A 25,978-nucleotide genomic window follows, 5' to 3' on the forward strand; every position below is an offset into this window, starting at 1 on the left:
CCACACTTGCCCATCTTGCACAACTCCTCACCTTGAGAGCGCCGCCAAGTCAGGAGGCAAAGATTGCGTCGAGCAGGGCAAGGGGTAAGAGGAAAGCGGACAATGACGCTTCAAGCGTGGAAGGTGGACCGGAGGACCAGGAAGCTACGGTGGCTAGCCCCTTTGCTAAGAGCTTGCTGCGATGGGCAATCGCAACTGTATGCTGGCTGTGTGTATCTGCGCGCCCTCTCAATGTGAGCTGCGCACCACCCGCTGATTCGACCCATGCTTTCTTGTACCGCACGCAGCTCGTTCGCCGTCTGGCTGTTCGGCCCGCCCCTGATGAACCGTATCCTCACCTCCTCCGGTGGTGTCTGCGTACCCCGCAGTGACCAGACTTTGGGCGGCTTCTCCAACCCTAACGATGGGCCAGCATCAGCGCCTGCGCCCTTCCGAATGCCAGACAAGAGGATTGACGATGCCTTTTGTCATGCTGGGCCGAGGGGAATCTCAAAAGAGGACAGGCCCGAGCTCTTCAGGGCTACTCATGCTGTGGTGGCTGATATGACCAGGGAGGGGAGTTTGAGAGGGGCCTGTGAGTGCGAGGAAGAGAAGAAGGCGAGCACACGACACGGCGAGCAAACTCTGACTTGCTTCTCTCACGCCGCGCCCTCCGCAGGGAAAGGTGGACACGATGTCTCCGGGCACACCTTCATCCTCATCCTCTCTTCTTTGCTGCTCCTCGAGGAGCTGACCCCTTACCTTGCCCAGTACTGCTCAGCTGTGCTGCCACCATCCCTCTCAGCCAGCATCGTTTCCTGGATCCCACGCTCCCTGCGCGCGACCAAGGATCCATACCGTGGGGAGCGGGCAGGAGCTAGCATTGCGGCTACCAGCTTTGTCCTCGCACTCGTGGGACTCTGGTTGTTCAGCCTGGTCAACACTTCGTGAGTCTCAGCGGTCGCACCTGCGCATCATTGCGAGATCTGCCGCAATCTGACACCGCTGCTGCCTTTGCGCGACAGTCTGTTCTTCCACACACCAGCCGAGAAGTTCTCCGGGGCACTCATTGCCGTCGTATCGTGGGTATTGCTGCCCAAGGGTGGATAGCAACATTGCAATCGCAGACATAGCAATGAAAGACGCGAGCACGAGCTGCGCATGGTAGTACGCGCGCCGTCCTCGCTCGCCATCTATTTTCCTGCGCAAGCAACACGCAGAAGAAGTAGCCGCGGATGACCGAGCCCCGTTTCTATTCGCGGTGGGCGACGAGCGACGAAGTAGCAGACCGCTGCGACTGCCGACGGATGAGAAGAAGAGTGCAGCGCGTACGAGAGAGCCGACGTCAGTCTCGATCTGGTTTGGTCTCAGTCTGCCAGCCTAGCGCGACGCAAACAACACTTCTTTGCTGCGTGCTTGTGGGCTGTGAGCTGCTGCGAAAGAAAGAGAAAAGCAGTTTTCGAACCAGGCGGGACTATGGAGCAGCAGAGGCGGGAAGGAGCGAAGAGCGGCGGGCGGCGGGCGGAGAGACACGGACTCGACGGCGCAGAGCAACCAGGGAGAGAGCTGTGGGTGGTGAGGCGATGTGGTGGGCGCTTTCGACTCGAGGCGAGCGAGGGGCAGAGAGGAAAGGGCAGCAGAGGCGCCTTCCTTGTCCGCGGCCGGCGGGGCGGGCGTCTCGCCTCTCGTCTCTGCCTGCGTATTGGCTGTCGATCTGGCGCCGTCGCTCCGATGGAATGGAAACGTTGACCGGCCATCGTCCACCTCTTCCTGCTGCTCTCAATCTCATCGACTGGCCACGCCACGCTACGCTGAGAATCACTTCCTTTCCTTCCTCTTTCAACCAACTCCCTTCTCTAGTCATTGCAGTAGCGATAGAAGCCGGCGGACTGCAAAGCTCGCTCGCATCTTTGAAGACGAAACCTTGTTGCTAGACGACAGATACACACGGCAGTACGCTCCCACCTCCCACCACCACACGCACGCACACACGCTCTCTCTTTCACCGACATCGCCATGTCCTCGACCAAAGTAGACACACTCGTCATCGGAGCAGGTGAGTAGCGGGCTCGAGGCGGATGACACATTCCTCTCATCATCGATAGCTCACCGCCGAGAGCTCACCGCCGCCACCTTCTCCCTCGCTGCTCATCCCACTCTCCACCATAGGCCCCACTGGTCTTGGTGCCGCTAAGCGTCTTCACCAGCTCCACTCGACGGGCGCCGCTTCCTCCTCATCCTCGGAGCCTTGGCTGCTCATCGACTCGTCAGACGAGGCAGGTGGTCTCGCCTCAACGGACGTCACTCAGGAGGGCTTCCTCTTCGATGTTGGAGGACACGTCATCTTCTCGCACTACGCCTACTTCGACGATGCGATCAAGGAGGCTCTGCCCAAGGACGACGACTGGTTTGAGCTCCAGCGCGTCTCTTACGTGCGATCCAAGAACGTTTGGGTGCCCTACCCGTACCAGAACAACATCTCGGTCCTTCCCGTCGAAGACCAGTGCAAGGCCATCGATGGCATGATCGACGCCGCCGAGGAGCGCGTCCGAGCCAAGGATCCCCCTCAGAACTTCGACGAGTGTGAGCAGCGGACCCCCTTCGCTTCAGGCACACCCTGCCTCGATCATTGCTGACCCTTTTCGTCCTCCGCGTCCATCTGTACAGGGATCATGAGGATGATGGGCAAGGGGATCGCCGACCTCTTCATGCGCCCTTACAACTTCAAGGTCTGGGCCTACCCAACTACCGCCATGCAGTGCAAGTGGCTCGGTGAGCGAGTTGCCGCCCCTTCTCTCAAGCTCGTCGTTTCCAACACCCTCAACAAGAAGGTCGCCGGCAACTGGGGCCCCAACGCCACGTTCAAGTTCCCCGCCCACGGCGGTACCGGAGGCATCTGGAAGGCAGTCGCAAAGACGCTGCCCCAGAACAAGCTCCAGTTCCAGAAGAAGGTAGTCAAGGTCGACGCTGGTGAGAAGAAGGTTCATCTTCAGGACGGCAGCACCATCGAGTACCAGCACCTCATCAGCACGATGGGCGTCGACTACCTCCTCGAGAACATGATCGTCCCTAGCGCCGATGCTGCTCTTCACAAGCAGATGCAGGCGGCCGCCAAGGAAGGCTTGATCTACTCGTCCACTCACGTCATCGGCATTGGAATTCGCGGCACCCTTCCTCCGCGCATCGGCGACAAGTGCTGGCTCTACTTCCCTGAGGACGACTGCCCCTTCTACCGCGCAACCGTCTTCTCCAACTACTCTCCCAACAACTGCCCGCAGGCAGACGTCTCACTCCCTACGCTCCAGTACGCCGACCAGTCCAAGGGCAAGCCCGACTCGTCCGCCCGCCCTGGCCCTTATTGGTCCCTGATGATGGAGGTATCCGAGTCGACGGCCAAGCCTGTCAACTACGAGACCTTGCTCCAAGAGACGATCAAGGGTTGCGTGAACACGGAGCTCTGCAAGCCCGAAGACGAGATCGTGTCCGTCTACCACCGCAAGTTCGAGCCGGGATACCCTACTCCTTCGCTCGGCCGCGATGCGGCGCTCAAGGACATTCTGCCCGCTCTGTGCGACAAGTACGGCATCCTGTCGCGTGGACGCTTCGGTAGCTGGAAGTATGAGGTGGGCAACCAGGACCACTCGTTTGAGCTTGGTGTCGAGGCTGTCGACAGGGCCCTGTACGGTAGCCCGGAGATTACGCTCGACTCGCCGGACTATGTCAATGGGAGGATCAACACGGAGAGGAGGTTGACTTTCGCCAAGTAAGAGCACGGTGATGATGGATGATGGAGTGAAGAGGCAGAGAGGGAGCAATGGCTCAGCGGAGCCCTTCGATCACTCCTGTGAATAGCTCGTGTACATAGCCTTCCACTCTGTCCCCTCTCTCTCTAAACTCCCCCTTGGCGACGCAACCCCATCCTTCATGCTAGCAAATACAGCTGTTCCCTTTTGCGAGCCGCATGAGGCTGAAGATATTGGACACGTGAGCGCAAGGCAAGCATCTTGTTCGCAGGCATGAGTGAAAAGGGCTGGGTAGAAGATGCTGCTGATTGAACGGGCACGAGAGTCGAGATGGCGGTGAAGAGAAGAGAGGGTACCGAGCAAAGCTTGCCGTTGCTGCCACTGCTGCAGTTGCTATCATCATACGACGGGCTGGATGAGTGTCTGCAAACGAAGGGATGAGAGGCGTTAGCGCTCTTGCTCAACCTCACTCCATCACGGCTGCTACCCACAATATTATCTCCCTTCAACAATATCCTGCCCAAATCCTTCCTAGCGCCCGGAATCTTGCCTGCCCCTTCATTCCTTCTGCACTTTTCTGTATAGACCTCCTCTGCTTCGCTAATGACGACGTTCATGAACTCGTCGAAACCGACGATGCGCCCTTCGATGCGTGTCTCGAGGTTGTCGTAGAGCCAGAGGGAGACGCGAGTCTGCTGTTGGAGGTAGCGGAAGAGGACTGTGATGGGCTGTGAGAAGTGGCGAGGAGGTAGTCAAGACAAGCCAGCGGAGATGGGGGAGGTTAGTAACAAGGGCGAAGGGAGCAAAGCGGAGGGACGCTGATCGAGTGCTCACCTGAACCATCAGCTTTTGCTGCTTTGAGCTCATCTTGGGCCAAACTCCTCGCGGAGGGGCAAAGGGGTCACGAGGTGAGAACGAAGGGGCTTGCTCTGCTCGTAAGATGGCTTAGTTAGCGCTTCCAGATTACGGGTATGGGTCGAGGAGAAGGCGCAGTAACGAGGGATGAATGGGAAGAAGTGAACAAGCATCGTCGTAGCGCAGCGCGGGCGGATGGATGGCGCACGACGAGACGAGCGGACGGAGACGAAGCCACTCAAGGCCCGCGCCTCTGTCCGACTCGACGTTGGTTCGCTCCCTCGCTCGCTGCATCCATCTGTCCATCCTTCCCTCTCCACCACATCGTTCACCAAATCACATCGATCCGCTCATCGATAGCCTGCTGCTAGCTATCAGAGCAGCTACGACGCAATGTCAGGCCAGCACCAGCCCTCTGCTGGCCCTTCGTCGGGTCGAGGTCGAAACGTGGGTGACGGGAGATGAGAAGGGAATGGCTCAGCTCCGCCTAACTCGCTCCTCTGACGCTCATCCCTCTTCTGCCTTCAGCAGCAGCAACAAGACGGTCCCTCGCAGAACCAGGCTGCTGGTCCTGGAGCGCCGCGAGGCAGAAGACCCATTCAATATCGTGGCCTCTTCCAGCGTGACTGTAAGCACCGCGACGAGGCACCAGGCTGTCGAGGCCCTGCGCGAAATGTGCTGATTGATCGCGATCCCATTCATGCTGTCCCTTCGCCCTCCCATTACAGTACCAATGATGATGTACGGCTTTGGCGATTCGCCTCAACCCGACCCCCGCAGCATAGACGTGATGGAACGCCTTACCATCTCCTTCCTCGTCGACCTCTGCCACCGCTGTCGGCCAGCCCCTTATGCCCACCCTTCTTCCTCCAATCCGGCCCGCAATCCTTACCTCACCCGCTCTCGAGTCAAGATCGACGACCTCCGCTTTGCGCTGAGGAAAGACGACAAAAAGCTGGCGAGATTGGAAGAGCTGATCTATTTGGACGGAATCATCAGTGGGGCCAAGAAGATTTTGGACACGGGAGCGATTGATGATGTTGCCAGGCAGGTAGAGGCAGAGGAGAGGCAGAAAAGGGGAGGAGCTGGCGATGATGAGGAGGGAGAGGACCAGCAGCAGGCTCAGGGTGGTGAGGGGGAGGCGAGGGAGGAGGAGCACGGATTGCAGCTTCCTGGTGGGAGTGGCAGGGGACGAGGTGGTGGCGGTGAAGAGGGAGAGAGAGGAGCGCAGAGGGGCGGTGGACCTGGGAGGAAGAGAAAGAGGGGGGCTGCGGTGTAGCTTGGCGCAGGTCCAGGACCCCTTGGGCGCCACACAGCATTCATTGTACATACCCGGGCGACTCACATCTTACAGCGGAGTCCGCCACAGCGCGTCCATCAGCCCATCAATCACGCATTTGTCTCACAGTCAATATTTAGTGTGTCGTCGTCTTCGAACCAGTCGTCTCAGTCTCTTGCCTCGTCTACGAAGAGAAGTTCGCCTAAAGTAAAGCCTGTGATGGGCACCACAGGGCGACATGGCAGAGGGGGGCTCAATGTCGGTGGCTCGTGCGTCCCTCTTGACGCCGATTTTGGATCTGGAGGCTGAGTCCGGACGATGGGCCCCTGGCAGCAAAGCAACAACACCACCAGCGTCGTCGCCACGCAGACCCATCTAGGGCTCCGACTTGACCCTTTCTTGTCTTATCCACGCATCGCGTCAGCTGTAGCAGAGTGATTGGTTCAACAGTAAAGTTATAGCATCATGAGCGTCGCCCTCGAGCCTGCGGGGGCTGCCTTTGGTGAGTGGCACCTTATCCCATCGACTGGCCTGAATCCCTTCCTCACTTGTCTTACCACCTCTTTCCAATTTCTTCCCTTCTTCTCTCATCAGACTACCTCTTCAAGTTCATCATCCTCGGAGAGTCCTCAACGGGCAAATCGACCCTCCTCCACCAATTCATCCATCACGAGTTCACCCCAAAATCACACACGGTAGGCGTCGAGTTCACCTCACGCCTTCTCCTTCTCGACCCTTCATCTCCCAATCCTGCTCGGATGCTCGGTGGTGATGACGTTGAAGGCGGTGGATGGGGAAGGGAGCAAGAGTCACACCTCCGCGGCAGAGGAGGACCGTCGGCGCCCGGGGGGAGCCGAAAGGCTAGTGCGGTCAAACTTCAGATATGGGATACGGCTGGACAGGAGCGATTCAGGAGTGTGACTAAGAGCTATTATCGAGCGGCGAGTGGGGCTCTTCTTGTATATGATGTCACGAAGTGAGTATCGCCAAACCCGCAGCCACGAGCCTGATTTGGGCACAACGGCGATGAGCAACTGACATGGCCGCGTGGTTGCGCTGCGCAGACGTTCCACCTTTGACAATCTGGGCAGATGGCTAGCAGATGTCCGCTCACTGGCCTCTGAGAACCTGGTCGTGGCCATTGTGGGCAACAAGACGGACCTCGCGGGCAGCCGCGATGATGGCGAGGCTGCCGTCCGTCCGGGTGAGGAGCACGATCAAGACGCCGCGAACTCATCGTCAGCATCGTCCACACCCAAGCGTGAGGTATCTCGCGAGGAAGCAGCAGCCTGGGCGGCATCACAAGGATGTCTCTTTGCGGAGACGTCGAGCTTGACTGGGCACAACGTCGAAGCTCCCTTTGCGCTTTGCGCAAGGGGAGTGCTAGACTTGATCGAGCAAGGTGTCGTGGCGCCGGAGCAGCGTGAGTAGCACGCCATGCCACGCAGATGTAGTCAGATATTCGAGCAACAGCTGACAAAGTCCCTGCTCGAATCGGCCATCTCGAGCAGAAGGCTCAGGCGTCTCCTACGGTGATCGCTCCCTCCGACCAGGCACGTCACGCAGCAACTCTCGCAGCGCTGATAAGAGTCATCATCGTCTTTCCTTCGCAGACATTGTGCAGAGTGGCGGAGGAGTGAGTAGGAGAGCAGCGAGGGGGAACACGGGTGGTGGATTGATTCGGCTCAAGGAAGCGATAGGGTTGGATAGGGACGGGGGATGCTGCTGAGAGCGGCAAAGATCGAGTTTACGACACTTCACCAGCATCGGCAGGGGTCTTTGTGTTGCTTCTAAGATGTCTTAGGCTGTGAATACAAGATACTCTTCATCGACCTCTCCATGTAGTCTTTGGCTTGAGCCAAGCGAATCCCGTGGCGCCTGCGATCCGGCGTCACGTCAAGGCCCGGCGCCCGGACGGACGGAGAATGGAGGGCCTTCTGTCGAAGAGCCGTGCGGGGAGCGGGATGCGCCGCCACTTTCACTTTGGTCCCGCATCTCGAGCCTCCTTTCTTGCCTTGGATGAGGTGACAGATCTGTCGACTAGATGGCACAGTCTTGATTTTGCTCTATCAAGGCGTCGTCAGCCAACAATCAACCATCCAAGGCAGTCTGCGCTGGTCAACACCTCACCCACGACCTCTGCCCCTCTCATTCTCTTGAATCATGCACCAACACTCTGGTTCCAGCTCTTACCCCTCAGCGATCTCATCACAAAACGCTCCTCGTCGGCGCACCTACCGTATGGCTACCTCTCTCGCCTGCCTGCTCCTCGCAGCAGTAGCAAGCCCTGCACTCGTCGAGGCGGTCCCACCCTTCAGGCCTCCTCCTCACTTGACCGCTGCCTTCCCGCAAGGATGGGAACGAGACTTTGGGCCACCACCTCCTGGCCTGGCGCTGCGCAGCAACGGCCTCCCCTCTGAGTCGGACGCCCTCTTGCACTGCCTCCAATCCTCCAACATCGAGACGATGACCTCCTCCCTCAACGGCTCCGCAGCATACTGGGAAGCGGCCCAGTCTGACAATCTGCGCTTCCACTACCATCCCGAGGCCATCGTCTACCCTCGAAGCGCCAAGGAGGTCTCAGCAGCAGTCAACTGCGTCTCTGCCCACTCCCCTCGCACGGCCATCGCTGCAAGATCAGGTGGCCACTCCTTTGCAGGTCACGGTAGTGGAGGATGGGATGGTAGCTTGGTTGTGGATTTGAAGCACCTAGATTCCATCCGTTACGATGGCAAGAGTGGGACTGCGGCCGTGGGCCCATCAGCCAGGCTAGGAGATGTAGTCAAGGGACTCTGGGGCTCTTCAGGCCAGCTCAAACGCGCTATGCCTCACGGAACCTGTCCTCCAGTCGGCGTGGGCGGGCACGCCCTCTGCGGCGGATTTGGACCAACGAGCCGACAGTGGGGGATGACGACTGACAATCTGCTTGAGGCAGAGGTGGTGTTGGCGGACGGCAGCATCGTGACTGCCAGTCCGAGGCAGAACAAGGAGCTCCTGTGGGGGCTCAGAGGGGCAGGGAGCAATTTTGGCATCGTGACACGGCTCACCTTCCAGACGTACGATGCAAGTGGAGAATGGGTCTTCACTGAGATGAGGTGGAGCCCTAGCCTCAAGACGGGAGCTGATGCGGCAAAGGTGGTCCACGCAGTACAGACTCTGGCAACGGACGACTCCATGCCGCGCTCGTACGGCTTCCACGTTCAGCTTCAACCGGCAAACCGCGGCGATCCCCCTGGTGGACCATTGGCGTTGCACATGCGGGGCATTTGGCATGGCGAGCGTGCAGAGTGGGAGCGGCAGATAGAGTCGAAGCTACTCAGTGGCCTCAAAGCAGCCGGTGCACCAGAGCCAGACGCAAAGACGATCACACCGATGAGCTACCGTGCCGTCATGGAAGAGTGGGACGACTTCGGCAAGCCCGGTGACAAGCTCGACACTCTCGCTGAACGACTCGTCCGTAACAATTTCCTCGCTCGGACGCGCCTGACAAAGGGGCAGAAAGGATTCAGCCTAGCTAGTCTCGAGGGCATGATGGCTCCCCTGCTCGAGCGGGCCAAAGGAAGCGAGCCGACACTTGAGGAACCCTTCATGTGGAATGTCTATTTGGAGATGTACGGCGGTGGCGGCAAGCTCGGGGCCCGGCATCGCGATCAGGATGTGATGGGGGCATCCTCGCTACCTCACCGCGACTCACTTTGGCTGATACAGAGCGCTGCAGGTACTTGGGGCCGTAATCAGCTCCCAAGGAAAGCGCACGACGTCCTCGATGAGCTGGACGAAGGGTTCGCAAGGGCGCTGCAAAAGGATGGCATCGAGGACAGCGGGTACGCTTGCTATGTGGACGCGAGGGAGGACGCGGAGGAGGCGACGAGGCGGCACTTTGATCAGAAGACGGCAGAGAGGTTGAAGAAGTTGAAGAGGGAGGTGGACCCGAGGAATGTATTCAGAAATCCGCAGGGGATCGCGGGGACTGAGTACATTGATGAAGGGGCGACGGAGCTGCTTGAGGCGGGGACCTCGATGATACATATACGGCCACCACTCGCGCATCCGTTGCCGAGGGGCGTAAGGGCAAGGAGGGCGGTCTAGGGATGAGGCGACAATACTGCGGCCGATGAGGAGCGGCAGACATTACTTGATACCCTGTACGGAGCTTCACCTTGCTGGTCGAATGGTACAACATGCGCGGTACGCACATACTATCATCACACCTGAATTTCGTTATCCCGATTCTGGAGCTTGCCGTCATCTTCCCACGCTTCCCAGTCCTCGCTCCTGCCTCTGCTTAACTTCATCCTGTAATGCCTCCGCCACGACCAGATGCACCTTGGCCGCTGCCCTCTCCAATGCTCGCACTGCCGCGTCCATATCGTCCAATCCGAGGCCAGACCCGCTGGTAGTCATCGTATCGAGGGAGATGACCGAGCCGAGGGCTGGCATTGTAGCCAGGGAGACGATGGAGGAAGAAGCTGCCGAAGAAGAGGCTGCGGCCGCTTCGGCTGGGGTGGGATCGATGAGGATTCGAGTAGGGGATGGGGATGATTGCACGCTCGCAAGAGCCCCAACAGCCAATCCCCACATGTCCACATCGGCCAGCGCAAGAGCCGCACTCGCCGCTGTCAGTCCCAGAGCCGCGCAGCTCTCCAGTGACGCTGTAGAGGCAGGAAGTGAGCTTCCACCAGTCGAGCCGCTCCCACCCGCATCCAGGACGGTGAGGTAGATGTCGATGGCTGCCTTAGGTAGGAGGTCGAGCCGCACTGCGGGCAGTAGGGCCGAGCGAATCCGTGAGGAGAGTAGAGTCGAGTCGAGATGTTTGCCAGGCTTCATCCTCCCTCCCACCCCGCCACCACCGCCCGCGACAGCGAAGGGGGCATACCTGCATTCAACGTTGAGTTCAGCCTTATCAGCGAATCCGGCTCGCCCACCGCTCCCACCGGCAGAGGCGCCAATGGAGGGTTGACGGGGACCGTACACAGCACAGGCGATTTTGATGCTGCGAGAGGACGGCGATGATGAAGAGGAAGCAGATGGGGAGGAGCACTCGATGTAGCATGACCCGGTGGCCTGCGGAATGAGGGAGGTTTGGATATCTGCGCGAAGAGATGCGGAGTTGACCGAGCGGCGTGAGTATATGCTGACATTTTACACCGATGCTGAACACTGCTTGCCATCGCATACTCACAAAGTGGCCTCAACTCTTCATCTCTTCCCCTTGAGCTCCCCTCTACCATCCTCCCTTCATCGCCCTGCTTGCTGGTCTTCTCCACTCCTTTGGCATTCGTCGCCGCGTTCGAATCGCGAAAGACGGGCATGTGAAGGCGATCAGGCCCGTTGATGCGACGTTTGTCGATTGCGGCTGACATGATGGACGAAGAGGAGGGATGGGACGATCACAGTTTTGCGATAGCTTGCTTGCCGGCCTATATACCTGTCCAGAAAGGTATGATAGGACGCCAGAAGGAGAGGTAGGAATCAACGCAGCAACGCAGCGCCTCCTTCCACTTCCGCTCCTCAGACTTTTGAACGGGTCGGAAGAGAAGAGCTCCACGATGACATACAGCTTCTGGGTTCTCACACGAATTAACGGCGACAGATCATGAGTGCAAAAGTACATCGATTCGTATGGCCAATGTGTCAAGGAGTCATCGTAAGAGGTGGCGGCGCAAAGGGGGCTGCAATGCAGACTACAGATGGGTGGAATCGAGCGTGCCGATGATGCTAGGAGTACCACAGCTGATCACCGAGCACCTACTGACGATGCTAGGGAGACCAGATGATCTCCGCTTCGCCTGCTCTCCTCCAACGTCTATATCCAACTTGCCCTCCTACGCCTACGCAACCGCTTAGCGACGAGCACCGACGACGTGACGGCGGCCCGCACGTCCCATGTCGACGTTGGGGGCAGCGACGGCAGTGACCTGAACGGGGATCGAGTCGAAGCCGAGGCCACGGAGCATCTCCTTGGTCTCGACGTCGACCTCGAGGGGAGCGACCGAGGGGTCCAGGGCAGAGACCTCGGGGACGTATTGGTCCTGCGATTGAGAAGCGGAGGTGATGGGAATGGGAGCGAGAGGAGGGAAGAAAGAGTCAACATAGGTGAAGGGGGATCCATCGTAATCTCTCCCATCTTGTAACGCACCTTGCGCTCACGCTCCTCCTCCTGGAGCTTGAAGGAGATACCGCGAACGGGTCCCTTCTGAATACGCTTCATCAAGTGGGTGGTGAAGCCGGCAATCTTGTTGCGCAGACGCTTCGAGGGGATGATGGCGACCTCGTCAATGACCTTCTTGTTGGTGTGGAAGTCGACAGCGTTGAGGCGAGGGTAGTACTTCTCGATGAGAACGCGGGCAGCGCGCTTCGTCGTCTTGGTGCGAACTCGTCCCTGTGAGGCAGAAGCGTGGGAGGGAAGGGGGAGGTGAGTACGCCATTCATCACCCATGAGGAGCACGGCGTGCTGTCTGGTGAGAAGTCTCTGCTACGAGATGATGACAGGGCGGCACGGTCGGCCAGCCCTGATGCTGCCTCTATGCCTGTTTTGCCGATCCTCCTTTCAACCTCCCATCTTTCCCAGTCTTCTCGCCAGCATCACGCTTTTCTACGCCAGTCGACTGCCAAATAATTCTCGACTTGGCATGCCCACGCCCTGCCCATATGCCTGCGATCGACGTCCATCGTCCGAATCATCACGAGGAATGCCCATCCCATCTCTTTCGCTGCTTGCCCTCCCCTGGCAGCATTTTACTCGTAGCAGAGACTCCATTGACAGCACGCCTGTCTTCTGAATCGCATCTCGTCTGGATGCGCACCATGATGAAGAGTGTGTGAGGAGGAAGAAGATGGGGTGTCGGTGGTGGTGATGAGCAAGAAGCGTTGACTCTGGACGGGGCTTGACTTCGAGTTCTCGAGCCTCGAGCCTCGAGCCCTGAGCCACGAGCCGCCGCCGCCGCCGCCCAGCTGCCGTCGAGTCCGCCCTGCTACGACTGGCAGCTGGTTTGACTGGCCGGACCCGTCGGCCGAGCTTGCGGCGCGCACTCGACTGTGGGCCTTGAACCTCAAACGACGAACGGGGCGGGGGACCATTCTCGCGTGGCTCGACTCGCCGAGGCCGCGAAGATCATTGGTTGGCTGTTGCCGTCCCGTCCTCAACTTCTCCTCGTTACCACTATCGACCTCCTCGACCCCTTCATCACCCGTGCGTGTCCGACGATGAGCGACCCAACATAGCGACAAGCTGGAGCAGAACAGCGATGGGCTGACCCTATTCGCTGTACCTGCCTGGCTCTTTCTTTCCCGCAGACTTGATTCAACATGGTCCGCATCTCTGTCCTCGTGAGTATTTGCGATCCCAGCTGCGACTTTCAGGGCTTCCGAGCGATGCGATGCTTACTCTAGTCTTTCCTGCTCTCGCATCCAGAACGACTGCCTCCAGTCGATTGTCAACGCCGAGCGCAAGGGCAAGCGTCAGGTTCTCGTCCGCCCTTCGTCCAAGGTCGTCGTCAAGTTCCTTAGCACCATGCAGAAGCACGGTTAGTATCTCAGCGCTCTCCCGTCACTCCCAGTTCTACCTACTTGCCCATTCTCCGAAGACTCGGGCTTATAACTAGTGGACATTGGATCATCGCTCCCACCGATGCCCACCTTTAAGGGTCCGAGAGATGAAACCCAACAGAGCGGTCACAGAGGCTTCGTGTTTCTGCGGCCCATCTGCCGCATCTGCTAAGGACATGTCTGCGATGCTATTTGCTCGCCATTGTCAGACATTCAAGCGGATGTCGGACATACGCCGCAAGGCGGTCTCGGTAGAAGAGAGAGGGGCATGCAGAGAGAGGCGAGGCTTGATTGAGAAAGACTCGTCACCATGTCCTTCCGTTCGAGCATCACACTTACACCTCTTCTGACCCCGCGCTCCCACCAGGTTACATCGGCGAGTTCGAGATCATCGACGACCACCGTTCGGGCAAGATCGTCATCCAGCTCCTCGGCCGTGTCAACAAGTGCGGCTGCATCTCGCCCCGCTACAACGTGCCCCTGGGCAAGATCGAGCAGATCATCGCTCAGCTCCTCCCCGCCCGTTCGTTCGGTTACGTCGTCCTCACCACCTCGGCTGGTATCATGGACCACGAGGAGGCACGCAGGAAGCACACCGGTGGAAAGATTCTGGGCTTCTTCTACTAAGCGTCTGAGAGCGCGAGAGTAGGTAAGAAGGCGGAGTAGAGGATGAGGTGCGCAAGTGCGCCCTCTTTGTATTTCTTTAGCATCATCAGCGCCGTCGCCGCCTCCTTGAGTGAGGTTGGCGTCGAGCTGCTCTGAAAATGTCATACCGTCATGTCGCATGCGTTGCGGCTGAGGTTCATCGACTCTCATTGTCTTTCGCGAAGTGCCGCGTGCGAGCCTGAACAGGAGCAAGCGTCTATGCATTAACAGAGCGCGTGTACGTACGTCTACGATATCCAGCCCGACTCTCTGCGAAAACCTACCACCCCCTCCTATCAGCCAGCTGCTCTAAACGACTATACAGCAGGAAGATGATAGCGCTGCTAGGCCCTGAGCGCAAGCAAGTAACTCCACAGCCCGCGTACAGCCCTCGGATACCCCTCGTAGCCCAGATACGCTGGAACGTCGTCAAGAAGCCGGAAGGGGCCACCTTGGCATTCCCGCTGCCCGCAGCAAGTTCCGCCTCGGTCTGCATTGTGCTCTTGACCACGTCCGCAGGGAAGAGGACGACATTGTAGCTAACGCCGGCAGCGGCCCCTGCTACCACCAGTTCGAGGGAGGAGAGGTCCGCCTTCGTCACCTTGTTTCCCCCTGCGACGACCTGCTGCTGCTGCTGCCGCCTCGCTACGAAGGAGCGACAAGCCCCCTCGAAGGCGAGGAACCAGGCTACTCCTCCCCCCGTCTCTCGAAGTAGAGTTCCCGTCTGGCCGAGCCAAAGACCGCGGATGCCGTTCTCTTGGATGGTCTGGCGAAGCAGCGCTACGGGACCGGGCAGGGAGCGTCGCGCTGCATTGAGGGCTTCGACTGTGACGGTTGAGCCTGCGGTAGACCCTGAAGCGACCTCCTTTGCCAGCAGCTGAGCCTCTGCTCCGATCATCTGTACTTGCATGCGACACTTGATGAGCTCTACCGGTGTGAGGACGAGGGAGGTAGCTGCTCCTGCGCCTGCGGCTGCGATTGCTAGTTGGGACATTGGCAAAGCCGACTCCTCCTCCCCACCTTGATCCCCAGTCTCTCCTCCTGACACCTCCCCATTGAACCGTCTGAGCTGGCCCTGAATCGCGTTATACGTAAAGAAGAGCGTCGCGTTCTCCATGGTCGCCCCGAGGATGGGCATCGAGAGGCCGCGAAACAGCCCTAGGAAGCCCTCCTTGCGAATCGTGCTACGGAAGGCGTCTAGTGCACCGTTGTAGAGGGTACCACGGGGTTGTTGATTGGAGCCGGGAGGAGGTGTGGTGAATGGCTGTGTTTGAAGACGGACTTTGATGAGGTCACTGCGGCATCATTGGGAGGGAACGGGTGAGCGCGAGGAGAAGGAGGAGGAGTGAGAGGAGTTGAGGACGCGAATGCGGCAATTCCGACCGCTTCTCCCATCAACATAACTTTCAACACTCACAAGGGATGCTCAAAGACCTTTGCAACCATGCCAGCCACGCTGCCGAAAAGCACATCCTTGACAGCCCTGCTCATCCTCTTGCGAGGGGCCGTTGGAGCCCCGGCGGTTGTTTGCGGCGGCTCGACAACGGAGAAGGCTGAGATGCCGGCCAGGGGACCGGAAAAGGTCGTGTGTCGGTGGAGAGAGGGTGATGGTGATGGCGGAGAGGAATTTAATGGGGGTGATGAATGAGAAGGAGCATCGAAGGCGGGGAGCGCATACAAGGAGGGCTGTGCAGCAACTTTTGACGGTAGCGTCGCACGGCTCGATGACGAGGCCCCCAGCCGTGATGGCTGGCGCTTATAATCTGCGCAGTCCATGCTGCTAGCTGGTGATGCGCTCTACCTCCTTGTCGCCCCAACGACGATGCGAAGAGCGGAACGAAGGGAAGAAGATCGTAAAGCGACGGCGACCCGACCCTTATCGTCTCCGATCAATCGCCTCGGTCTGGATCGGAGTTCGATTTTGGAGGGCGCACGGGGCAACACAGGAAGAAAGCAAGGCGACAACGCCTCACCGGGCAAAAATGAGGATCGTGTGACATTGAAATGAGCACTGTTCATTGTTCACATGACAATACATGAAAAGGGCATTGACATCGTCCTGTCTCCGTGCCCTCCCTTCAGCCCTGCCACTCGTCTAGTAGGATCGGCCGAACATCGTCCACCTCTTTGCTTCGTTCTGGCACTGCGGGCACTTCAGGCCCTCAATGGGCCCAAATTGCTCCTGATCAAAGGGAATGCACAGCGACTTGGCACCCATGGAAGGGGCACGAGAGTCTTCGTCTTGGCCCTCTTCCGACGAACGCGCAGAGCGCTCCTTGATGGCGTCTTCGCACGTCTCCATCTCGCACCATGGGATGATGACGTGGTTCTTGCCGTTGAGCTCGCGGGTGAAGTTGGACCTGCGAGTGAGGACAGAATGAGGTCAGTAGATGTTCGAGAGGCCGTTTTGAGAGAGAAAGCCGCGCCTACGCACCACTCGGTAACCTTCTTCCTCCTCGCGGTGTACTCGGTATTGGCGCGCTCGTACATGTCGTCGTGAATCTTGTTGAGCAGCTGGGGCACGTGGGAGACCATCTCGCTCGCAGCGATTGAAGCCTTGACCCCGTTGTCTCGTCTTACGAGAAGGCGCGAGTCCCTGTAGCATGAGGAAAGAGCGAGATTGTCAGTCGTCGTTGCCAGTCACAGCTCTCTTGGCGTTCGGGCGCCACTCACTTCTCCAGGTCCTTAGGGCCAATCTCCATCCTGATCGGGACACCCCTCATCTCCCAGTCGTTGAACTTCCACCCAGGACTGTACACATCCCTCAGATCCGCCTTTGCCCTTACGCCAACAGCGAGCAAGTCTTGCTCCGCCTTCGCACAAGCATCTTCAATCGCCTTCCTGCCCTCAGGCGTAGTCTTGACACCGATACCGCACGGGATGATCACGACCTGCACTTGCGACACTCTGGGAGGCATCACCAAGCCCTTGTCGTCGCCGTGTACCATGACCATGACTCCGATGGTGCGGGTGGACAGACCCCACGAGTTCTGCCAGACGTGCAGACGACCTTGCGGCGTGCCACGTACGTCGGCTGAGGCATTGGGATCTTCTACTGAGATGTTGAACATCTTGGAGAAATTCTGGCCCAGGCAGTGAGACGTGCCTCCTTGAATCCCGCGACCAGTCGTGGGGACAAAGCCCTCGACAGTCGTGGTGTAGAAACCGCCTGCAAATTTCTCCTTTTCTGACTTGACACCGGGCACGACGGGGACGGCAAGCAGGTCTGTGTAGACTCGTCGGTAGAGGTCGAGAATCTGCTTGACTTCCTTGTCCGCCTCTTGGAGGCTGATGTGCGCCGTGTGACCTTCTTGCCAGAGGAACTCGCGAGTGCGCAGGAAGGGCTGGGGGTGCTTGAACTCCCAGCGGACTACAGAGTTCCACTGGTTGAGCTTGAGGGGGAGATCACGGTGTGACTGGATCCACTTGGCGTAGTAGGGGTACATGACCGTTTCAGACGTCGGACGGATGGCGACAGGCTTGTCGCTGGGCAGTGAGAGGTAGAACAATGCTTGGTTAGTCGGTGGCAGAGAAATGCTTCCGTAGCCGCCAAACTTACAGGTCGCTCTGGCCGGCACGGGTGACCCAAGCCACTTCAGGCGCAAAGCCCTCAATGTGGTCCTTTTCCCTCTCGAGGACGTCCGAGGAGACGAACATGGGGAAGTAGCAGTTGGATACGCCAAGCTTCTTGATCTCACCATCGAAGAAGGCTGTGGGACCGAGGCAGAGGAAAGGTGGTCAGATTTGTACAGTGGACAGCCCTTCCTCGCAGAAACGCACATTGGATGCTTTCCCAGACGGTGTAGCTCCACGGCTTGAGAATGTAGCACCCGCTGACGTCGTAGTAATCGAGCATGTCGCCCTGCGTGCGAGAAGAGACGTGAGCTCTCCGAGCGTGTTTGCCTGGCTAACCTCCTCTGTCTACTCACCTTCCTCAATACCTGCTGATACCACTCCGAGAAGTCGCCTGCCTTCCTGACCGTAATTCCGACCAAGGCCGCATCATCAATGACCGCAGCCGACTTGGACAGCTTGGCCCCACGTGCAGGCGCTGCTGCCTTATCTGCCTTAGCTGCTCCTCCTGCCGCCGCCGCACTCGCCGGAGGAGCAGGCGCTTTGTTCTTGAGCTCGACAAAGTCAATCGTCTTCTGCTCAACCTTGAGGTGGTCGATGTACTTTGTGAACTCTGATGCGGGGATGGAGGAGGACTCTGTGCTCGAGGACGAGTGGAACGCGAGCCTTGAGCCGGCCGGGGCTAGGGTGATGGCCGAGTCGATTACGAGGAAGATGGGGTGCGAGCCGCCAGGAGCATTCTGTGCTGACAGGGTAAGAGGGGAAGCTGATAACGAGCGGTGAGGCAGAGGTCAATGACGACCATTTTTGAAGCGCATACAGGCTGGTACCGCTGCTCACCAGTCTCTTTGTCTGCGCCAAACCAGTCCTTCCAGATATCGTCGGCTGCCGCCCTCATCTCCTTGATGCCGATCTCCTTTGCAAGGACATTGGCTGAGCCAACGTCTGTCGACTCGAGCGCGACGACAACGACGGGCTTGACCGGAGCAGACTTGCCAGCCTTTGGCTTGAAGACGAGCGTCTTGGTGGGCAGAATGCCCTCGGGAAGCTGCGAAGCCCAAGGGGCATCAGCTGAGGGGGCAGCGTGGGAATGCTTGGAGACGTCGAGATTCGACATTGCCGATGACAGGGAGTCGGTCATGGCCGAGAGTTGGGGAGAAGAGAGGATCAATGAGAAGCAAAGGAAAGCGAGGACCGATTCTTGTCCTTGGCTTGTCGGACGAGCAACAAAAGCGCTTCGACTGGCGGAGTCAGTCAAAGAGGGACGGAGACAGAGGCACTCGACCGCGCCTCTCTGTCCGCCGCTCGGTCCAGGTCCAGGTCCAGGCTGGAGACGACGAGCGCGGCGCTGTCGACTGCTCTCTCTCTCTGTGACCATCACTACTTGCACAGCAACATCAAGATGCCGCCCAAAGCAGCCATCGTTGATGACTTCGATGATGACACAGATGTGAGTACGCGTGCGATACATCACCCACTGACATTACCGCTCATCACGTCGTCGCCCCTTCTCTCCCTTACAGTTCGCCCTCCCCACTCCACCGCCCTCAACCGGAGGAGCAGGAGCAGCAGGAGGCCCACAGATGCCCGCAGGCATGCCTCAAATGAGCCCCGAGCAGATGCAAGCATTCCAACAGATGATGATGGGCGGTAACAATGGCGGCGCAGGCAGCAGCATGGGCGGCGCCTCTGCCCCACGCGGCACGAGCAATGCTCCACCAGAGTCGAAGCGCTGGATCACCCTCTACCCCATCTACTTCGACGCAAAACGCAGTCACAAGGCAGGTGAACGTCGTGTCCCCTGGTCTCTCTCCAGTCTTGCTCCCCAGTCGATCCACATCGCTCGCGCCATTGAGCAGTTGCGCGGGCTGCGTTTCACCCACGAGCCTGGCAAGACGCACCCTCGTGATTGGGAGAACCCGGGAAGGGTCAAGGTGGAACTCTTCAAGGATGAAGAGGGCACGGAGGTAGTTGATCAGAAGCTCAGTAACAGGAAACAGCTCCTTCTGGCGGTAGCGCCGCTTGTGCAGCAAATTGCGGCCAAAGGGTCTGGGGGAGGAGCGGGGAAGCCGCCCACCGACGTGCCGAGAAGAGAGAAGGCCAAGAGGAAAGGGGAGAAGAAGCACGAGAAGAAAAAGGCAGCAGCAGCAGCAGCTGCTGCCGCAGCTGGTCAGGAGAACAAGACTGCCGCAACGAGCAGCAAGGGCAAGGCTACGGCAGGCAAGAAGCAGTCAGTCAATTCGTCCACCGCTGCTGCGCCTTCCACCTCTCAGCAACAGCACAAGCCCCGCCTCGGCCGTCGCCTCCCCTCAGCAGGCAGCTCAGCCCGCTCCTCACGCGTCTTCCGCGAAAAGGCCCTTCGTCCGCACCTTCCTCCCGCGCACGTCCGTCTGCCCCCACACTCGCCAGCAATGGCCGCCGATCTCCTCAACATGGACATGGGAGCCATGGCTGGCGCTGCGGGCGGTCTTCCTGGAGCTGGCGGAGGAGCAGGTGGAGCAGCGAACCCGATGGGAGCACTGGGGAGCATGATGGGCAACTTGGGCTTCGGAGGTGATGACGATGAGGATGACGATGCGAAGAAGAAGGAAGAGGAGGAGAAGCAGCAGAGGGGACAGGATCCATTCAGAGGAATGGGCAGGCGAGGCAGAAAGAGGGTCGTGCGTGTAGGGCGTTAATGACGAAGAGCGGCCGCAGGCGAAGCTGGCCAGCCATGAAGGAGGAATCGAATCAAGTCTTTGCATTGAAGAGGATCAGAAGCGGTCGGCGACGGCACTGTTTGTTTCGTCTCCTTTCGTCATCCGTGGGACCCCCGCATCCTGTCTGCGCAATAGATATGGCTGGCTGAGCTCGCAAAGGATGCACATCCGATCATTTCCTCCTCCAGCGGCCATCGATGATCCGCTACTACCTGCGCCGCTATCTTTCCCCATTCCAGCTCGCCTCGTGCTGCCCACCTCGTCCCCACACAAACTCTTCCCGCTTAGGTGACCTTCTTCCTCTCGTCCATCGAGAATCCTCCCGGTCCCTGGTTGACCAGCAGCAGCAACCCGCCCACGATGCTCAGCGTCTGGAAGAAGTCGTACCTCAGGAAGTCCCTCGCCGGGTGACTAGGGTGCGTCGCCCAGAAATTGTTGACGAGGAGATTGAAGACGGAGAGGAGCAAGACGAGGAAAGACGCAGACCAACGGGCCTTGAAGCCTACGGCGACCATGATGCAGGCCCCCAAGCCAAAGATGGAGACAAAGACGCGGAAGAGGGACCATTGGCCTTGGAGAATGAAGCCGAGGAAGAGAAAGATGAGGAGGACACGGCCTGCGAGCTGTAAGGGTGGGCGGAGGACGAAGCCAGTCAGATGCTGCGTGACCTCCAACTGCTTTCCACGCTCGCTTTGACTCACCTGGAAATAAATCCTCTTGTCCGTCTCACTGATGTTGGGCAGCCCAGCAAAGATGTTCTTCTTCTTGCTCAACGAGTCACTCAGCACCATGAGCAGCCCACCAATGACAGAGAGGTTGCGCAAGAAGAAGTTGATATCGAAGATGAGGCCATAGCCGAATCCTTGGACGACGACGACGCCAAGGAGGGCACCTACTGAGATTTCGGGGTATTTGCGCATGATGACCGAGATGGAGGCGGCGATCATTACCTGCGCGAGTGGGAAAGGGGACCGTGTGGGTGTGAGCTGGTTTACCCCGTGCAGCGTTCGAGCGCTGCTCGACTCACCAGCACATTGATAATGAGAAACAAATGACTGATACCCCAAGGGAAATGCCTATGACGCTGCAGATAGTACTTCTGGTCGCTCCACTGCGTCACGATGCGCAGTGCGTCCTCGAGAAAGGTGACGACGATCAAGAAGCGTCCCAGGGCGGGGAGGTGAGGCTTGATAGGCTGCGTGTAGACATCGATGTAGTCTTCCACTTTCGACGAGATGGCTCGCACCTTATCCAGGGGCGTCTGTTCAGTGGGGTTCGAGGAGGCCTGGCCGCGCTGGCTGGCGTAAGGGGATTGGCCGTATGACATGGCGAGGCTGAGGATGAGGGGGTGCTGCGAATCGGTTGGATGCTGAGGCCCGTTACGACGGGATCGGGATAGTAGAGTAGCGTACCGTCTACTCCTCTGTCGTCGTTGCCAATGTCGTCGCCTTCGTTCGTCGTAGGCTAAGGTAAAGAGTCAAGACGACGGGCGTTGTTTGCTTGCGAGATGAAGGATGGATCGATGATTCCGTCGTTGGTCGCAGCTGAGTGCGTTGTGCTGCCCCGTGCTCTGTTGTGTGCCCTTGCTTGCTTGCTTGCTTGCTTTGCAGAGAGAAGGCGCGGAGCGGACGAGGGTGAGCGTGTGCGGGCGGGAGGGCGGGAGCTGAACGGGAGCAGAGTGGCCTGCCTGCCTACGTGTCGAAGCGTGCCTCGCAGCGCAGTCAGAGGGAAACAGAGTTGGATCCGCGAGGCTGCTTGCTGCTACCGCGACGATGGCTTCGCAGCGATGAAGGGGGAGATTGAGGACGACAAGAAGGACCAGGAAAAGCGGTAGCGCTGTGGCCTTTGTCAAGCGCTCTCATCGGCACAGGCTATTTGTATCTTTTCCTCTCGCCGTGACCTTCTGCCAAACCAGCGCCAGGTCGAGTGGTTCCGCGATGCTTGCCTGCCTCCATTTCTTCTCGCTGCCCGCTCCACGCCAACGCCCCGCCCGCTCCGACGCCATCTTGCATTCGGACCTCGAGGCAGGCTCAAAGGGCGTCAGACAGCGGGTGTGCGCATCAAGGCTGGTTCAACACACTGATGTCTCTATGCTTGTTGCTTGTTGCGAGAATGTAAACAATGAAGAGAGGAGGACGACGTCAACATCGACAGCGATGCCCCGATTGATGTCCAGCTCAAGACGTGCCTGGTCGGCTGACAGGCAGAGGCTATCGATGCAATTGGGAGCTGATTGTGATTTGAACGATAATAGAATGTAGTGCAAGTCCAGCATAAGCAGAAGCACAGAGAGTCATTGTAGTATAGATGCTGCTATCGAACCTCGCCGTCCACGTCGCTCTACGAGCTCTCCGGGTCGCCGTACTCATAGACGCCTAGATGTCTCCTCCTCGCCTCCTGGTTTCCAGACACCAGGCTCTGTCCCATCTTGGGATAGCTCTTCCAGTAGGGCACCCTCTCATCCAGCAATGCCCACCCTTCCTTTGCCAAGCTGACGTTGATAGACGCCTCAGGCCCTGCAGCGACATTCGCGCTCGCCGGGTCGTAAAGGGTCAAGTGAAGCACTTGCCCCTCCTGGTAGTCAACGTTGGCGATGAGCTTCTGACCAAGGTAGTCGCGGAAGCGCTCTTGTGCCTCCCAGGCGTACTCGTTGACTGCGCCGGCCTCGCCTGTTCCCGCTGCGGGAGCAAAGAGCTTGACGAAGCTGAGCCTTGCTTCACTCGCCTGCGGGGCCAGCCTTGCCCTGCCAAACTTCGCGGCGTCCAGCGGCTTGATATCGCTGAAGGGCACGTCCTCGAGGAGGTTTCCGTAGTCGTAATACAGCACAGTGGCCCTCTTGGCCGCCGGGCTTGCCTTCAGCACCTGTGCGCGATACCATTCCCCATCCTCAAATTTGGCAGCTACGTCGCCCTGAGGGCGGAAGCTGGCGGGCGCGGGTGCCGAGGAGCGATACGTCTTCGCCAGGTCATGCATAAGCTGCTCGAGCTGTGAGATCTCGCCACCAAGCGTTTGGACGCTGAAACCAAAGGGCTTTTCGAGAGAGCCATCCCCTCGAACGTCGCTGATAACCACGTCGCGATAGTCTGTGCGCGCCGGTGCGGGTTGGTTGGCCACTGCTCCTGCAGGAGGGCGAGCACCCCATGCTCCCTTCGCGGCGGCACCAGCGATGGGGCCTGATGATGCTGAGCTGACTGCGCCTGCTGCGACGCCGTTGCCATTCTGATCAGCTGTCACAGCCTCCCCCTCTTCCGTGTAGTCATGCCACATCCCTGCCTTGGCCTTCTTGGCCGCCTCTTCTGCAGCGAACAGCTTCGGCCCGTTCGGCGTGCCCTCAGCGCTATGCCCATGCACACTGGCCAGACCAGCCTCAACCAGCATCTGCGCAAAGTCCTGCTTGCCATTGGGCCCGAGCAGATAGAGGCAGCCGATGAAGCCGCCAACCTTGTCGAGGGAGAGGACCTCAATCTCTACGTCGCGCTGCAGGGCATGAGAAACGGCAAAGTCCTGCGCTTCCTTGCCAAAGGGTTCGTCCTTCTCCTTTGGGTTGCGAGCAGTGCGCGGCGCCTTGATCCCCGCCAGGACGAGCGTGAGACGGGCGTTTTCGCGGGGGACGAGGACCTTGAAACGCGATCCGCTAGCCACAAAATCGATGATCGCTTGTGCTCTCCCTGCCCTCTTGAGCCCAGGGAGGTAAGAATGGGCTCTGCCCGCATTCTCTGACGCCTCGACAAAGTTGGGCACAGTTGCCGCCTTGCCAGAGTGGATTCCCTTGGCCTCGCTTGCAGCTGTGGCCTCTGCTGCGAGGAGGTCATCAAAGAATGGCGAACGGTCCTCATCGTCACGACGATGTCTGACTACTGTAGCTAGGCCGCGTTGGATCAAAAGCTCGCCAACGTTGGCACCCTTGGTTTCCTTGGCGCCCGTCGTGGTTCGCACAGTCGCGTACGTGCGCTCGTCGAAGCCCGCCTCTGCTGGTTTGATGTAGTCGATCTGCACCTGGACTGTCTTGCCAATCAGTCGCTTTCTCAAGCACTCTCTTGCCTCGTACGACCACCCTCCTCCCTGCTGGTCCTTGGGCGGCTGACGAATAGAAGAAAGCTGGATACGCTGCTCGGCTGCTGTGGGGCGCTTCACATGAATCGTGTCTCCGGAGATGACGCGGGTGACTACTGCCTCGAATGTACGAGCGGCAGCAGGGACGGACATTTGGCTTGAGATGGCCGTAGGTACAAAGTCCTTCCAGATATTGAGGCGACGATCCTTGGCAACTTTCTCTGCTGCGCGATACTTCTCCATGCCGCCGACTGAGGCCAGCATGCCAGTGTGCCAGTCGACGACTCGGGCGAGACCTGCTGAGAGGAGGAAGGCGGCGATGTCACCGTTGGGGTGAATTGCCATGCCGATGAGGACTGATGCGGTCGACTGCTGTTGCTGTTGCTGCTGCTGTTGCGCTTGCTGCTGTTGCGTTGATCCAAAGGGCGTAGGGGTGGCTAAAGGTTGCGGCACAGCGAGGAGCGTGACCTTGATGTCGCGGTTCAAGAGCCTTGTCTCGACGAAGAACTTGCTCTCCTCTCCAAAGGCCTCGCCTCCCGTGTCGACGCTGTTGGGCCCACCACCACCAGAGACTCTCGGCGTCTTGATTCCCGCCAAGTGCAAGTTGATGAGCTGATGTCGCTTGGGCGTGAGCAAGAGGCGTACTCGTACCAGTGAGCCATCACGGACCTGCTCGACGATAGCATCGATGGCCTTGCCCTTCCATTCGGTAAGGAAAGCGTGCGAATTCTCCGGCATGTTATACGAGACGGCGAGGAGCTCATCAGGTCCCCAGATGCCCAGCTTGCTCAGCTGCGCCTCATCCTGTACCGCGCGCTGATTAGCCTTCCAACCGCCCTCACCCTCTTCTTCAGGCACAGCATTGGCATTGCGCCTGGAGCCAGAGTCGTGCACTTTTGCCCAGCCGGCTGCCAGTATCTCGTGAGAGACATTGGTGTCGGGAAGACCGGGGCCCTTTGGTGGGAGAAAGACGTGGGCGAAGTTGCGGCCCATGGCTGTGTATGCTAGTCGGTAGCGGATCTCGCGGCCGATGAGAAGGTTGCGCAGGAATTCTCGAGAGGCAAAGGCTTGGGGCTGCAAAGGATCCCAAGAGAAGGGCAAGAGGTGAGTTGCTGCGCTTCCTTGCATTCCCTGTCACTGCCAGGCGCCTACTCACCTCGTCATCGCGCTCACGGCTTCCCATACGGGGAGCCGCCAGGCCTGCGATGTGCAAAATCTTGAGGCCATTCTCGGCATCCTTGCCAGCCTGCGCAGTCATCTGCACGGGGCGTACGACGATGGTGTCTCCAGAGAGGACGCTGTGGACGCGGACGCCTCCCTGGAGGGGCGCCGTCGGCGAAGGCATCACGACGGGAGCTCCTGCGGACATTGCTGCTGATCGGGACGATGCTGGTGGGGCTACGATGCTGAGTGGATGATGTACGGTCGAGAAAAGCGTGTTCGAAGGCAAGTCGATGGATATGAAGTGGAATGAAGCGAAGAAGAGGATGCCAATGAGGTGGCGCCAACCAAATGCGAGGCTGCGCTGCCAGGCTGCGACTCCACGCGGGCCAGAGAGACGAGCGGGAAGAAGTCAAGGCGGACAGCGAGCGAGCCGAGGCTTC

The 25,978-nt window shown here is 58.9% G+C and overlaps 15 protein-coding genes across 15 annotated transcripts; 8 read left to right on the top strand and 7 right to left on the bottom strand.

The window, feature by feature from the left end:
* The first annotated feature begins 108 nt into the window (after nucleotides 1–108).
* BDZ90DRAFT_229162 (hypothetical protein) lies at nucleotides 109–1,228 on the top strand. Its single transcript, XM_025504942.1, has 3 exons — nucleotides 109–574; nucleotides 659–926; nucleotides 1,005–1,228. The coding sequence occupies exons 1-3, from the start codon at nucleotides 265–267 to the stop codon at nucleotides 1,087–1,089; spliced, it is 663 nt and encodes a 220-aa protein (XP_025364742.1). The 5' UTR covers nucleotides 109–264; the 3' UTR covers nucleotides 1,090–1,228.
* On the top strand, nucleotides 1,002–2,339 carry BDZ90DRAFT_5403 (hypothetical protein). The gene is made up of 2 exons (XM_025509661.1): nucleotides 1,002–2,035; nucleotides 2,149–2,339. The coding sequence occupies exon 1, from the start codon at nucleotides 1,215–1,217 to the stop codon at nucleotides 1,911–1,913; it is 699 nt and encodes a 232-aa protein (XP_025364743.1). The 5' UTR covers nucleotides 1,002–1,214; the 3' UTR covers nucleotides 1,914–2,035; nucleotides 2,149–2,339.
* BDZ90DRAFT_229163 (putative UDP-galactopyranose mutase) lies at nucleotides 1,737–4,113 on the top strand. The gene is made up of 3 exons (XM_025504943.1): nucleotides 1,737–2,035; nucleotides 2,149–2,562; nucleotides 2,647–4,113. Exons 1-3 carry the CDS (start codon nucleotides 1,996–1,998, stop codon nucleotides 3,744–3,746), a joined length of 1,554 nt encoding a protein of 517 aa, XP_025364744.1. The 5' UTR covers nucleotides 1,737–1,995; the 3' UTR covers nucleotides 3,747–4,113.
* BDZ90DRAFT_5389 (Sm-like ribonucleo protein) lies at nucleotides 3,900–4,634 on the bottom strand. Its single transcript, XM_025509660.1, has 3 exons — nucleotides 4,557–4,634; nucleotides 4,214–4,450; nucleotides 3,900–4,145 (listed from the first exon to the last, which is right to left on the bottom strand). The coding sequence occupies exons 1-3, from the start codon at nucleotides 4,587–4,589 to the stop codon at nucleotides 4,122–4,124; spliced, it is 294 nt and encodes a 97-aa protein (XP_025364745.1). The 5' UTR covers nucleotides 4,590–4,634; the 3' UTR covers nucleotides 3,900–4,121.
* Nucleotides 4,635–4,884: 250 nt separating this feature from the next.
* Nucleotides 4,885–6,006, top strand: BDZ90DRAFT_229164 (hypothetical protein). The gene is made up of 2 exons (XM_025504944.1): nucleotides 4,885–5,205; nucleotides 5,306–6,006. Exon 2 carries the CDS (start codon nucleotides 5,317–5,319, stop codon nucleotides 5,854–5,856), a length of 540 nt encoding a protein of 179 aa, XP_025364746.1. The 5' UTR covers nucleotides 4,885–5,205; nucleotides 5,306–5,316; the 3' UTR covers nucleotides 5,857–6,006.
* A 260-nt stretch (nucleotides 6,007–6,266) lies between these two features.
* Nucleotides 6,267–7,585, top strand: BDZ90DRAFT_276623 (ras-domain-containing protein; the record flags this gene model as incomplete). The annotated part of the gene is made up of 4 exons (XM_025508941.1): nucleotides 6,267–6,358; nucleotides 6,451–6,832; nucleotides 6,921–7,279; nucleotides 7,368–7,585. The coding sequence occupies exons 1-4, from the start codon at nucleotides 6,322–6,324 to the stop codon at nucleotides 7,583–7,585; spliced, it is 996 nt and encodes a 331-aa protein (XP_025364747.1). The 5' UTR covers nucleotides 6,267–6,321.
* A 252-nt stretch (nucleotides 7,586–7,837) lies between these two features.
* BDZ90DRAFT_229167 (FAD-binding domain-containing protein) lies at nucleotides 7,838–10,069 on the top strand. The gene has a single exon (XM_025504945.1). The coding sequence runs from the start codon at nucleotides 8,098–8,100 to the stop codon at nucleotides 9,943–9,945; it is 1,848 nt and encodes a 615-aa protein (XP_025364748.1). The 5' UTR covers nucleotides 7,838–8,097; the 3' UTR covers nucleotides 9,946–10,069.
* Nucleotides 10,070–10,101: 32 nt separating this feature from the next.
* BDZ90DRAFT_257232 (hypothetical protein) lies at nucleotides 10,102–11,219 on the bottom strand (the record flags this gene model as incomplete). The annotated part of the gene is made up of 2 exons (XM_025507933.1): nucleotides 10,102–10,946; nucleotides 11,039–11,219. The coding sequence occupies 2 exons, from the start codon at nucleotides 11,217–11,219 to the stop codon at nucleotides 10,102–10,104; spliced, it is 1,026 nt and encodes a 341-aa protein (XP_025364749.1).
* Nucleotides 11,220–11,469: 250 nt separating this feature from the next.
* BDZ90DRAFT_229169 (hypothetical protein) lies at nucleotides 11,470–12,729 on the bottom strand. The gene is made up of 2 exons (XM_025504946.1): nucleotides 11,996–12,729; nucleotides 11,470–11,888 (listed from the first exon to the last, which is right to left on the bottom strand). The coding sequence occupies exons 1-2, from the start codon at nucleotides 12,293–12,295 to the stop codon at nucleotides 11,700–11,702; spliced, it is 489 nt and encodes a 162-aa protein (XP_025364750.1). The 5' UTR covers nucleotides 12,296–12,729; the 3' UTR covers nucleotides 11,470–11,699.
* Nucleotides 12,730–13,164: 435 nt separating this feature from the next.
* On the top strand, nucleotides 13,165–14,031 carry BDZ90DRAFT_276627 (putative RPS22A-ribosomal protein S15a.e.c10, cytosolic; the record flags this gene model as incomplete). The annotated part of the gene is made up of 3 exons (XM_025508942.1): nucleotides 13,165–13,185; nucleotides 13,271–13,382; nucleotides 13,772–14,031. The coding sequence occupies 3 exons, from the start codon at nucleotides 13,165–13,167 to the stop codon at nucleotides 14,029–14,031; spliced, it is 393 nt and encodes a 130-aa protein (XP_025364751.1).
* A 190-nt stretch (nucleotides 14,032–14,221) lies between these two features.
* Nucleotides 14,222–15,899, bottom strand: BDZ90DRAFT_229171 (mitochondrial carrier). Its single transcript, XM_025504947.1, has 2 exons — nucleotides 15,467–15,899; nucleotides 14,222–15,344 (listed from the first exon to the last, which is right to left on the bottom strand). The coding sequence occupies exons 1-2, from the start codon at nucleotides 15,823–15,825 to the stop codon at nucleotides 14,330–14,332; spliced, it is 1,374 nt and encodes a 457-aa protein (XP_025364752.1). The 5' UTR covers nucleotides 15,826–15,899; the 3' UTR covers nucleotides 14,222–14,329.
* A 145-nt stretch (nucleotides 15,900–16,044) lies between these two features.
* BDZ90DRAFT_229173 (putative proline-tRNA ligase) lies at nucleotides 16,045–18,892 on the bottom strand. The gene is made up of 7 exons (XM_025504948.1): nucleotides 18,463–18,892; nucleotides 17,979–18,388; nucleotides 17,830–17,911; nucleotides 17,609–17,759; nucleotides 16,723–17,535; nucleotides 16,484–16,645; nucleotides 16,045–16,409 (listed from the first exon to the last, which is right to left on the bottom strand). The coding sequence occupies exons 1-7, from the start codon at nucleotides 18,761–18,763 to the stop codon at nucleotides 16,145–16,147; spliced, it is 2,184 nt and encodes a 727-aa protein (XP_025364753.1). The 5' UTR covers nucleotides 18,764–18,892; the 3' UTR covers nucleotides 16,045–16,144.
* Nucleotides 18,893–18,980: 88 nt separating this feature from the next.
* Nucleotides 18,981–20,449, top strand: BDZ90DRAFT_5727 (signal recognition particle, SRP19 subunit). Its single transcript, XM_025509690.1, has 3 exons — nucleotides 18,981–19,072; nucleotides 19,146–20,030; nucleotides 20,254–20,449. The coding sequence occupies exons 1-3, from the start codon at nucleotides 19,025–19,027 to the stop codon at nucleotides 20,290–20,292; spliced, it is 972 nt and encodes a 323-aa protein (XP_025364754.1). The 5' UTR covers nucleotides 18,981–19,024; the 3' UTR covers nucleotides 20,293–20,449.
* A 36-nt stretch (nucleotides 20,450–20,485) lies between these two features.
* Nucleotides 20,486–21,738, bottom strand: BDZ90DRAFT_5618 (SURF4-domain-containing protein). The gene is made up of 3 exons (XM_025509676.1): nucleotides 21,349–21,738; nucleotides 21,023–21,271; nucleotides 20,486–20,944 (listed from the first exon to the last, which is right to left on the bottom strand). Exons 1-3 carry the CDS (start codon nucleotides 21,646–21,648, stop codon nucleotides 20,606–20,608), a joined length of 888 nt encoding a protein of 295 aa, XP_025364755.1. The 5' UTR covers nucleotides 21,649–21,738; the 3' UTR covers nucleotides 20,486–20,605.
* Nucleotides 21,739–22,413: 675 nt separating this feature from the next.
* On the bottom strand, nucleotides 22,414–25,870 carry BDZ90DRAFT_247733 (hypothetical protein). The gene is made up of 2 exons (XM_025507605.1): nucleotides 25,531–25,870; nucleotides 22,414–25,448 (listed from the first exon to the last, which is right to left on the bottom strand). The coding sequence occupies exons 1-2, from the start codon at nucleotides 25,741–25,743 to the stop codon at nucleotides 22,662–22,664; spliced, it is 3,000 nt and encodes a 999-aa protein (XP_025364756.1). The 5' UTR covers nucleotides 25,744–25,870; the 3' UTR covers nucleotides 22,414–22,661.
* Between the last annotated feature and the right edge of the window lie 108 nt (nucleotides 25,871–25,978).

Source organism: Jaminaea rosea (genome assembly GCF_003144245.1).
Source record: "Jaminaea rosea strain MCA 5214 unplaced genomic scaffold BDZ90scaffold_1, whole genome shotgun sequence".
Taxonomy (NCBI): domain Eukaryota; kingdom Fungi; phylum Basidiomycota; class Exobasidiomycetes; order Microstromatales; genus Jaminaea; species Jaminaea rosea.